Raw genomic sequence first — 12,309 nt, 5'->3', positions numbered from 1 at the left:
GAATCCATAGCCACAAAAAAATACCAAATAGTTATAGTTAAATCTCTGTAGGAGATGCCTTATCCCAATCTGTCTATTCACTTAAATATTTATTAAATCCCTACCATGCACAAAATCCAAATCCTGGATATGTAAAGATTCAAGAAATGACTCAAAGATTGTTTCTTGAGAAAATCAGGGAAGGTTTTGCAAAGGAGATGGTGCTTTGAGTTGAACCTTGAAGGAAGAGAAGTATTCTGAAAGTTGGAACTAAGAAGAAAGTCTGTTTAAGGCAGGGGAGAGCTTGCAGGAATACAGAAAGATTGGTGATTTAATACTAAGTTTGGGAAAGGGCATGAAGTTCAAGTTTGCTATAGTTTAGGATGCTCTCGGGGCATAAGGAGAAGTAAGGCTAGGAATTTAGACTAGAAACACTACTTCTGAATCTAGTCTTTACTAGACCACCAAACACTACTCAGCATCAGTTGTTAGGGAATTCATCTAGCCTGGGTTACAATGCCCTGAATGCCCAGGACCATCAGTATTCTGCAGGAGGAGGTGGACATAACCAAGAGGCTCCAAAAAAAGTCTCATCACCATTGGGTGAAGGCACTATGGGATATGTGAGATTGACATAGAGGGTGTCCTGGTAACTGAGGTTAACTTGGAGGCTGGCACTCAGCGAGCATCTACCCTGGAAGTGTCTTCGAAGGAGGCTGGAATGGCGACCCTGGGCAGAAAGGATGCCAATGATCATGACCTCTTTGAGTTCAATGCCCTGGCCTCTGGGCTGAATACATTTGGCCAGAGTCACCTGGACATAGATGCCATAAATGCCGCTGCGTAGGATCTGCAAGGAACCCTGGACCAAAGTGAAGCCATAAATGAAGGAGCGGCCCAGGGATGGACCCCCTTGCCACTGCAGGGTGTTGTCCTGACGGGAACCTAGGACAGAGAAGGAAGGATAGGGGCTCAGACCCACGGGGAGCCTCATTCACCCATTTACCACTCCTCTCAAGTTCCCTGGCAGGGAAGCTCTCTGGCCCCTCCCTACACAGTGATATTATATTAATAACCAATTATTAAATTGGAATCCAGGCTTTTCTCTTTACTATGTCCTCATTAAGGGCAAGCTCTTGTTAAAGGCTGTCTCTAAAGATATGACTGATTGATGAGATTACTTTTAGCTCTCCAAGTACGTGTTCTTCCATCTTGGATGAGATCTCACCCAATCAGGAAACCTAAATTCTGTTTAGAGTATAAACAGAATCCAGTCTTGGCAAGTCTTTACCTTGGGGAAAGGAGCCACTATCCTTGTACCCCTCCCTTGGGTAGGATGACCCAGCTCATGAAGAAGAAAAATAACCGGAGTGGTCTAGGTGGAGATGCATTCCCTTGTCCAGATTTCTAAAGATGGCTGAACCTCACGATCAATCCGCATTTTCAGCAGGAGGAGCTAAAGACTTTTAAACAACCTCCTCAATAAATGTCCAACAATCAGGGTTGATGTTCACTTGTCAAGGAAATTCCCTTTCAGAAGAGTTATTTAAAGTTCTCAGGATTTCCATTGTGCTTCTTTGATTACTCACAGAAACCACTGACCATCAGTATATTGATTGCCTGCTAACCTAATTAATAAATTGATGATTAATTACCCAGAAAGTCTTCCTCTGGGGTTTTTTATTGGTCACAACACAAAAAGGAGGAGAAAACAAAGAGAGACATCAGCACACACACACACACACACACACACACATACACACACATACACATACATGTCTACACATAGACTAATATATAGATGTACACAGAGACACATACAGAGAGGACAGCAAAACACGTATAGACAGGGAGATGCACAACTCATGGTTACCTGTGTAGTTGAGCAATAGATGGGCTGTGTGAATTACTTCCTTATTTCCTCCCTGTTTTTCTCTGAATGTGTTGTTCTCTGTCTGAGGGAAGAGGACAGCACAGAATTGAATGAAACCACCGCTGATGCTCTTTAGGTACTTCCCAGTTAAAGAAGGCCATAAAACAGGTTCCCTGAAGCCCCTAGTCTCAACCGAGGTTCTGCTCTCCCTCTCTCCCTCCCTCCCTCCCTCTCTCTCTCTCTCTCTCTCTCTCTCTCTCTCTCTCTCTGTCAGTCTCTGTCTCACACACATACACACACATGAACATGTGTGCACACACACATGCACATACACACATAGACACTATCCCTACTGTCCCTATTCTCCCCTGACTCTGATCCCCTCCCCTGCTTGACATCTCCTCTTTCCCCTGGGAACTGAATTTTAAAAATGTTCTTTCATTGCAGTAAGGGTTCACGAAAGGTTTTTGAAAGAACTTTTTAGTTTCCTGGGATGGAAAGAAGATAGACCATGAAGGGAGATCTGGGAACCAAGTCAAGAGACCCTGGCCAAGAGGTAGGGGATCTGATGAGCTGACTGTCCCAAGGTTCCTTCCAGATCAAAGAATTTCTGGTAACCCCCTCCACTTATTCTGTGAAGCTCCGCTGCTATCTTCTGAGTCATTACCTGGGGAAGACCCACTGAAATCATCCCTTTCTGCCTACCTCAACCACTCCACCTTGGGATCCCCCTGATTGGCTTTGGAGTCTAATGGGCCCTGGGCACATAGCAGGAGTGGCCCCACCAAAAATCCTCCCCTCCCACAACACATGTGGACACACACACACACACACACACACACACACACACGAACCTATATCCAGACAGCCTCTCACCTGCTCTCTGTCATCCTGTCCCTGTCCCGTTATATCCCATGCCTCTACCTTTCACTTGCCTGTCTTCCCACATCTCTCCTCCAGCTCCATTATCTCTCCCTGATTCTCCCTCTGTTTCTTCTTTGTGTCTCCCCAGGGTCTTTCCTCTTCCTTGTCTGTCCCTAGGGTGTCTCTTCCCCTCTTCTCTGTACTCCCATCCCCCCAGAAATCAGGAAATCAAGAAGGCTTAGAGGACACTCACCTCACTGTGGACCTTGCTGAGGGGTCGGTAGAGAAAGTAGCAAACCAGAGAGGACACCAGAAAACCAGCACACAGCCCGGCGACAAAACCCACCAGGGAGCATCGAAAGTAGATCCTTAACTTCTTCCTGCTATCTCCAGAGGCCATGATTCTGCTCTCCTTATGGGGACAGGGGAGCTGGGGGACAAATGAACTGGAGGGAAGTATGAGCCCTGGAGGCAGGTGGAGAAGGAGTCTCTCGCTCTCTCTCTCTCTCTCTCTCTCTCTCTCTCTCTCTCTCTCTCTCTCTCTCTCTCTCTCTCTCTCATACACACACACACACACACACACACGAAAGAAAGGGGAGAGGAAGGGGGGAGAGAGAGAATGCAGAGAGAAAGAAAACAGAACAGACGGAGGGAGGGAGGGAGGGAGGAGGGGAAGGAAGGAGGGCCAAGGGTATGTGGGTGACTCTCTAGGTAGGCTGAGGACAACAGGAGGAAATCCAGAGGTCAAAGCCTCCAAAACCTTTCTCCTCCCCTGTCTCCTTCTTCTGTACTCCTTTTTCACATGTAAATTGGCTTGGGACTTTTTGCAAAGGGGAGGGAAATAAAATTTTCCAGGGCCCAAACCAGGAACCCTTACGCATATGACAATGTCCCTCCCCAACTCAGGAGTTACCTCCTACTCTTGACAAAGGTCTTCTCAACCCAGGTACTCTTCCCCAATCCCCCATCCCCCTTCCCATCACTAGACATCACAACCCAGGAACCTGTTCTCCCCAAAGGATCCTCACCTTCCAGAGGCAAGAACGTGGATGGAGTACCTAAAAAGAGAACAGGCTGCTGATTAGGATTCTTTATTGGTGCAAAATAAGTTCTAGTTCCTCTTCTTAACCACTGAGGATGATATGGCTTAGTGATGTACCCATGAGAGATTGAAAGTGTTCAGTGACCAGCAGCCACAGAGGGAGCCATCATCATGGACAGGAAGCTATTTGAAGACATCTATTGCTTCCTTTCTATTCCCAAAATGGAAAAAAAAGGACCCAGCAACCCTGGATACATATCTTCTTCATCTTCCCCTGCCCCCTTCTTCCCTTTCCCCCTCTCCTTCACCCTTCCCCAATCAAACCTCCACATCTCATTCCTTAAATGGAATCAAAACACAGCCCATATCAGAAAATCATCTTTCCTTGAACTTCAGAAATATAAAACAGAATGTCAGAGCTAGAAGGGATCTCCTCTACCCTTGTCTCTCTGCATCCCTGCTTCTCTCTCTCTCTCTCTCTCTCTCTCTCTCTCTCTCTCTCTCTCTCTCTCTCTCTCTCTCTCTCTCTCTCTCTCTCCACACTGCCATCTAGAATCACAGACCCATAGAATATGACCTTAGAGATTATCTAATTTTAGATAAGGAATAGGGAAGGTGAGGCACAGGAAATGTTTACCCACAAGGGAAAATAAGATAGATCACAGGTGTCCAGGTTTTGGTGTGTGTCAGGATCCAAAAGTCCTTCTCACTCTGTTTCCAAAGCCATCCCACAGCCTCCCTGACCATCCTGAAGATTCTCATTACCCCACAGTCTGCTTGACTATCTCAGAGCCCCCTTTTCTAAGAAATAATTTTTTTTTGCATTTTTTACCCATACTTTTATTTTTTGTTGTTTTATTATTATTATTTGGTTTTCAGTGTTCTACAATCGTTTCTATATAACTTAGATTTTTTCTTCCCCTCTCCCTCCCTCTTCTTCCTCTCTTCCTCCTCCCTCCCTCCCTGAGACAGCACACAATTTTATACAGGTTTTACACATACATTCCTATTAAATACATTTTCTCCTCTGAGAAATAATTTTACTGAATCATTCTACCATCTCCCCAGTCCATCTCACATCCTTCTGAGTCATATCAAAGTCAGACCTAAAGAACTGAAAAAATGTTAATTGATTATGGATGGGCTGAGCCAATATAATAAAATTATAATTCTACCTAAATTAATTTACTTAGTCAATGCTGTACCAATCAAACTATGAAAAATTATTGTATGGAGCTTGAAAAAATAATAAAATTTATCTCAAAGAATAAAAGTTCAAGAATAACAAGATAATCAAAGGAAAAAATGTGAAGGAAAGTGACTTGGTTGTATCAAATGTCAGACTGTGTTACAAAGCAATAATCATCAAAACAATCTGGTACTGGCTATAAAACTGTGCATACCCTTTGATCTAGAAATATCATTACTAGGTCTATATCCCAAAGAATTTTTTTAAAGGAAAAGATCCTCTATGTACACAAATATTTATAGTAGCTTTTCTTGTGGGGCAAAGAATCAGAAATTGAGGAGATGTCCATCAATTGGGGAATGACTAAACAAGTTGTGGTATAGGAATGTAATGGAACACTATTGTGCAATAAGAAATGATGAGCAGAATGATTTCAGAAAAACATGAAAAGACTGACATGAATTGATGTAAAGGAAAGTGAAAAGAACCAGGAGAACATTGTACACCATAACAGCAATATTGTATAATGATTCATTGTGAATGACGTAGCTATTCTCCACAATACAATGATCCAAGACAATTTCAAAGAACTTATGATGAAAAATGCCATCTACCTCCAGAGAAGGAACTGATAGTCTGAAGACAGATTGAAGCATACTTTTTAGCTTTCTTTTTCTTTTTTTCTTGTCTGTTTTTTTTCACAACATGATTAACATGGAAACATGTTTTCATGACTACACATATTTAGTTTATATCAAATTGCTTGCTTTCTCAGGGAAGAGGGAGGGGAGGAAAGGAAAGAGAGAATTTGGAACTCAAAATTTTCTTTAAAGAATATTTGAAAAATTATTTTACATGTAATTAAAAAAAATAAAATGTTAAAAAAATAAAATCATATCTTTTCCCCCTCTTACAAATTTCCCTATTACTCTTGAGGGTACCATCATCCTCCCAGTCATTCAAGTTTTCATCCTGTCTTACCCCTCTTAACCTCCCCCATATCCAATCTGTTGCCAAGTCCAGTCAATTTTCCTTTTGTAACATCACTTGTGCATACCCCTTTTTTCTCCTCTGAAATTGTCACCACCCTGATACAGATTCTTATCCACTCATGTCTAGAATATTGTGATAACCTGCTGGTTTATCTCCCTACCTTAAAACTCTTCCCATTCAGGTTCATCCACCATATTAATCTTCCTAAAGCCCAAATCAGGTCATGTCACCTTCCCTCACTCCACTCAATAAATTCCAGGGGTTCCCTCTCATCTCAAGGATTAACTACAAAATATTCCATTTGGCATTCAAAGTCCTTTATGACCTGGTCCTGTCCTACCTTTTCAGTTCCCTTCACCTATTTCTCTCCATGTCCCTTGCAATTCAGTATCACTAGTATCCTTGTTATTCCTCATACAAGATAATCAATCTCCAAACCCTAATACATTTGCTCTCGCTGTCCCCTATGCCTGGAATACTCTCCTTCTTCATCTCCATTCCTGGTTTCTTTCAATTCCTAGGAAGCCTTTCTCCAATTCCTTTATGCTAATCTCTTCCCTCTATTGATAATCTGCAATTTATTCTGCATCTATCTTGTTTGTAGATAGTTGTTTACAGGTTGTCTCCTTTATTAGACTGTGAACTCCTTGAGAGCAGGGACTTTATTCACATTTCTTTATATTCCCAGCATTTAGTAGAGTGCTGGCACATAGTGGCACTTAATCTATGCTTGCTAAATGACTGACTGACTGACAGTGAGCCATCCCTCAACCTCATATCCCATAGCCTTCCTAAAATCATCCCATAATTTGTCTTGTGGAATATGGACATCAATCAAACTCTTCTATCTCTCCAGCCCCACCATGGGAACGCTGTACTTAAATCATACTAGAAAACTCATTGCTCAAGAAAGCAGCACTGAGTGTTCCTACCTCTACATTCCATTTATCAAAGTTCATCCAAGTCAGCAAGGTCCCATTCATGGCTACTCCTACAGCAAATTCTTGTGAATCAACTTTGTCTGGACCCCATGAATACTGATTATCGCCATGTCTGGACTGAATCACAACCTCACACATAATTAATTAAATCAAAATTTCCATGGGGGAAACTTAGTGAGCTGGGGAAAGAGGGAAAGAGCTGGGGCCTGGAAAACCTCAGCTCTGAGTTAGAAAATGAAGTGGGTCAAGGGACAAAAAGAAATTGTGTGGTCGATAATGCATAATAGTTGAAAATGGCTCCCTGCCAACCCCACCTCCTCCTAGCCACATCTCTCTCTAGAGGAAATTAAGGGAATTGAGGAGATTGCAGCAGCAAGTGGTAGTAGGAATTAGGTGAACCACACTGATTCCATCTTGTGACTTAATTAAGGAGCTAGCTCAATTCCATTTCTATTCAGTTATGGGTCTAGTCCAATTTCTGTCCTGTGAGAAAACTTTATTCAATTGTGGGAATTGAGAGAAAACTTTATTGTGTTGTTTGAACCCAGCCTTGCATGACTGGAAAGCTGGACCACCTCTACTAGCTGTTTAGAGACCCTTATGGGGGTATAGGGTGTGTCCAGGGAAGACCACTAAGTCTGATGTGAATGCTGCCAAACCTTTTCCAGGGCTGTTTTCTACGTTTAGTGTCCATCTGGTTCATCCAGCTCTTATCCGTGGCTCCGAGAAGCATGCACAGCAGTTATACCCCAGTAAACCATTTTGGCAAACAAACCAAATTTGAGTCAGACAGGTCTCAAATCTGTCAGTGAGTTGGAGGGGAGTGTCTACCCCAAGTATGTGAAGACATTGAAGACACCAATGTCATGCACTACATCCTGAGTCATCACCAGTCATCTTGACTTTTGTCTTGTCACTGGATTTTGATGACTGAAAACAGTGTGAAACCAACAACTTTGCGTAACTCTATCTCACTTAAAACTAATTTATGCTTGAGTCAAAAGGTATCACTCATACCATTTTATCATTCATTCCTACCTCAAAGTCCTGTGGGACAAGCAAGTGATGAAGAAGTAGGTGGGGATACACAGGGAGTTGTAATCTCAACCCTGAACACAGGCGGCCCAGATCATAGGGTCATCTTCTCAATGGAAGCAGCAGTGGGATTGGTAGCCCTCTGGGTGTCTGAGCAGTATTTTTTTAAGGACTGCCCTGCTCACCTCCTAACATGAGGAAGGGCCTAGAAAAAGTGCCGTAAAAATTGTCTGCTTCACCCAACCCTGACCTGTTCCACCCTGTGGTAGAAACATACACAAAAACAATGTACAAAAACTTTTGCAAAGATGATATCACTGACCATCAGTACATGAAATGTGCATAATCTTGTAGACAATACAAAATCCAGGAGACCTGAAAGATGAATGATTCTTGTTGTGAGATAACTTAGCAGGTATCACATCCAAAAAGCAACCCTGAGTGAAACAAGGCTGGCAAAAGAAGGCCAGCTTACTGAAGTGGATATACTTTTTTTTTTGAGTGGCTGCAGAGATGAGGAGCATCAAAAAGGTGGTGTAAGTTTTCCAGTCAGAACTAATCTAGTCAACAAGCTCATATGCCTCTCAGTGAATGACTGGCTCTTGACAGTGAGATTGCCACTTGCAGGAAAGCACCATGTCACCATGATCTGTGCCCATGCTTCTGCCATGAAGAACTCTGATGAGATCAAAGAAAAATTTTATGAAGATCTAGAGACTCTCATCATCAATGTGCCAAAAAAAGGATAAGCTTATAATTCTGGGTGACTTTAATACCAGAGTGGGCACAGACTACCAGACAAGGCAGGGAATTCTTGGGAGAATTGGAGTTGGAAACAATAGCAACAGTCACTTACTTCTAAAGATTTGTGTGTCTCATGACCTCATCCCCAACACTGTCTTCCATTTACTTAAATGCAATAGACCTCATGGATGCATCCTCTTAGCAATTATTGGCATTTAATAGACTCTCATTGTAAGGAGAAGAGACAGACAGGATGTGAGAGTGATGAAGGAGATGTGTGGTGCAGAGTTCTAAACTACTCATAGACTTATCCTCTTCAAGCTAAATATTTGCATTCAACAAAAGCAGTGATCTCTAAAGCAAGATCATTATCAGCAGACAATGTCAACAGTTAGAGCACCTCTCTAACTGGGAACAGTTCATTGCTAGCTTGGATGGAAAACTGAGTCAACACACAGTTAGCAACAGTGGAGCAGAAAAGGAGTGGGTAGCTTTCAGAGATTTGCTGTATAGCACTGAATTTATTCACAAACAACAAGATTGGTTTGACAAAAATGAAGGGGAATTTAAGAAGCTACTAAACAAAAAAAATGAGAATCTACAGAATTTACTAGCAGGATAGTTCATTGGTCTCTAAGAAGGCAGCATTTAACTCCTTCAAAAGTAAAATTCGACATGTATAACCTATGTCAAATTGCTTGTCTTCTAAATGGGGGGAAAGAGGTAAGGGAGGAAGAAAATTTGGAGCTCAAAATTTGATTAAAAAAAGAATGTTAAAATTGTTTTAAACATGTAATTGGGAAAAATAAAATATTACTTTTTTTTAATGAAGTGCAAGCAAAGCTTAGAGATACAGGATTCTTGGCTCAGTAAGAAGGTAGATGAAATTCAGTTTTACACTGGTAGTAACAATCCAAAGCACTTTTATGATGTCCTGAAGGTTATATTTATGCGCCAAAGACTTATGGTACACGTCAGCTATTCAATGAGGATGGATTCACATTGATTAGCAGTAAGGACATGATCCTGGAGAGATGGGTTGAACACCTCCATAGTATTCTCAACAGATTATCTTCAATCAGTGTTGAAACCATTGACCATATGCATCATTGCAGCCAATCCCTCCCTAGCTGAACTTCCAACTGAAGAAGAGATTTTGAATGCCATTCGGCTCTTCCTGTGTGACAAAGTGCTTGGTTTTGATTCCATTTCAGCTGAGACTTACAAGGCCGGGGAGTCTTCTACTCATATAAAAGCTGACTGAAATTTTTTGAGTTATATGGCAAAAGAAGGTTATCCCCCAGGAATTCAAGGATACCTCCATTGTCCATCTCTATAAAGATAAGGGAAATAGGTTGTTCTATGATAATCACAGACAATCTTACCAGCAAGATTCTTGCCAGAGTTCTCTTTAATAGGCTGATCTTTTGCTTATAAGATGGTCACTTAAGCAAGAACCAAGATAACTTCAGAAAGGGCCACAGAATGGTGAAGTTGGTATTTGCTGCCCAATAACTCCAGGAGAAATGTCAGGAGTAAACAGGTTTGTACACAACGTTTGTTTATCTTACTAAGGCCTTTGATACTGTCAGTCATGAGGGCTTACAGAAAACCTGTGGCAAATTTGGGTACATGGAGAAGTTCATCAGTATATACCATCAGTATTATAAATGTCAGTTTCATGACAGCATGCTTGGACAAGTTCTGGATAATGGATGATACTCTCACACTTTCCCACTCATCAAAGGAATGAAGTAAAGCTGTGTGCTTGCTCCCATGATTCTTAGCATAATGTTTTCAGCAATGTTTTCAGAAGCCTTCAGTGAAGACAAAAACAGTATTACCACGTTGATGGTAAATTATCTAATTTCAAAAGGCTATGAGCAAAGACCAAAGTAGAGGGAGAGTTGGTGCATTATTTTTTTTTTTGTTTGCCGATGGTTTTACCCTCAATGCAGCTTCTGAGACTGAGATATAGCAAAGATGTGGATCAGTTCTCTGCTGTTTGTGCTAATTTTGGCCTAACAACTAACACCAAAAAACACAGATTCTGCAACAGCCAACACCACAACATATATATATATATATATATATATATATATATATATATATATATATATATATATATATATATATATATATATACATGAAACTATCAATTACAATAAATGGAGAAATTTTGGATCCTATGGAGAAGTTCACTTATCTTGGTAGAATACTCTCCAGGGATGTATATGTTAATAATGAGGTTGACACACGAATTGCCAGAGCTAGTTCAGTGTTTGGGAGACTCCAAAGGAAAGGATGGGAGAGAAGAGGTATTAGACTGACTACCAAACTGGAGCTGACCTCGTTGTTGTATGCCTGTAAAGCCTAGATAAAGCCCAGCACCATGTCAGGAAACTGAATCACTTCCGTTTGAATTGTCTTAGGAAGATTCTGAAGATCACCTGACAGGATAAGGTACCAGACACTGAGGTCCTTATTTGACCTGAGTTGCCAAGTATTCAGACTACTACAGAGAGTGCAGCTCCAATAAGCTGGCCACATTGTTCAAATGCCAAATGTACATCTGCCAAAAGAATGTCTGCCACATGTATGTGTGTGTGTGCATGTGTGTGTTTGTGTTTGTATGTGTGCATGTGTGCATGTGTGTGTGTGTGTGTGTGTGTGTGTGTGTGTGTGTGTATTGGGAGAGTAACTCCAGAGTCCTGATGCAGAAAGATTAAAAAGACTGAACTGCTCCTAAGGGAGGATGGATTGATGAAAATGAAAAGGATAGAATTACTCAATGTTAAGATGGGAGAACACAAATATAAAAATAGAGAGATAGAAAACACAGTGACAATGACACTAACTTCCTTTCTGTACTTGATACCTTGGTACAAGATCCTTCACAACACATACATTTGCATTCACAATCCTCCATGGCTAGAAAGCTCTTTCTCCTCATCTCTGCCTCCTGAAAATCTCAGAGAAAAGTCCACCTTCTATAAGAAGACTTACCTGGTATGCCATAATGCTAGTGCCTTTCCTTTGTAGATTATCAAAAAGAACTTAGTTCAAATCTGCTCTCAGATATTTATTATAAGACCCTGTGCAAGTCATTTATTTAACCTCTTTCTGCTTCAGTTTTTTCAACTGTAAAATGCAGGTGATAACAATAGCACCTATCTCCCAGGGTTGTTGTAAAGATTAAAATGAGATAATATTTGTAAAGTACTTATCACAGTGCCAGGCACATGGTAAGTGTTTAATAAGTGTATATTTCCTTTTTTCCTTCCAAAGGAAAGAAGACATAATAAGGAGGTAGCCCTGTCCTAGATACAGGCTTGCCTAGGAGACCACACACCCACAGGCCCACAGGACTCTTCCTCACCTGCCTTCTAGAGTGACTCTTATACCCCATGACTAGCAAGAAGAAAAAAAATCAACATCTCCGTTGGGATCTTTTGTATTCATCCCCAGTTCTGATTTAGCACCCAGCCTTTTCCTTACCATGTAGCAGGACAGGAAACAGTCACTGAATTCTTGCTCATGCCTTGAGGTGGTAAGACCCTCTATTTCCCATCACCAGAATCTCTCAAAAGGAGGCTCACCAAACTCCCATTCTTCTGGGTTGCATTTTCATTTGCCAGCCCCCCCATTA

The 12,309-nt window shown here is 41.5% G+C and overlaps 1 protein-coding gene across 1 annotated transcript; it reads right to left on the bottom strand.

The window, feature by feature from the left end:
* Nucleotides 1-266: 266 nt before the first annotated feature.
* On the bottom strand, nt 267-3,153 carry CD70 (CD70 molecule). Its single transcript, XM_072599448.1, has 3 exons — nt 2,970-3,153; nt 1,853-1,934; nt 267-924 (listed from the first exon to the last, which is right to left on the bottom strand). The coding sequence occupies exons 1-3, from the start codon at nt 3,114-3,116 to the stop codon at nt 518-520; spliced, it is 636 nt and encodes a 211-aa protein (XP_072455549.1). The 5' UTR covers nt 3,117-3,153; the 3' UTR covers nt 267-517.
* Between the last annotated feature and the right edge of the window lie 9,156 nt (nt 3,154-12,309).

This window comes from Notamacropus eugenii, chromosome 4, assembly GCF_028372415.1.
Source record: "Notamacropus eugenii isolate mMacEug1 chromosome 4, mMacEug1.pri_v2, whole genome shotgun sequence".
Lineage (NCBI taxonomy): Eukaryota > Metazoa > Chordata > Mammalia > Diprotodontia > Macropodidae > Notamacropus > Notamacropus eugenii.
Note: the sequence above shows the minus strand (reverse complement) of the source record. Positions and strands in the feature narration are given on the sequence as shown.

Excerpts from the sequence above, each read along its gene's own strand:
- CD70 (XM_072599448.1), bottom strand. The coding sequence starts at position 3,116 with ATGGCCTCTGGAGATAGCAGGAAGAAGTTAAGGATCTACTTTCGATGC. Across the intron at positions 1,935-2,969 it reads TCAGCAAGGTCCACAGTGAG|ACAGAGAACAACACATTCAG; the intron begins GTGAGTGTCCTC and ends CTCTTCCCTCAG. Across the intron at positions 925-1,852 it reads TCTATTGCTCAACTACACAG|GTTCCCGTCAGGACAACACC; the intron begins GTAACCATGAGT and ends TCTCTGTCCTAG.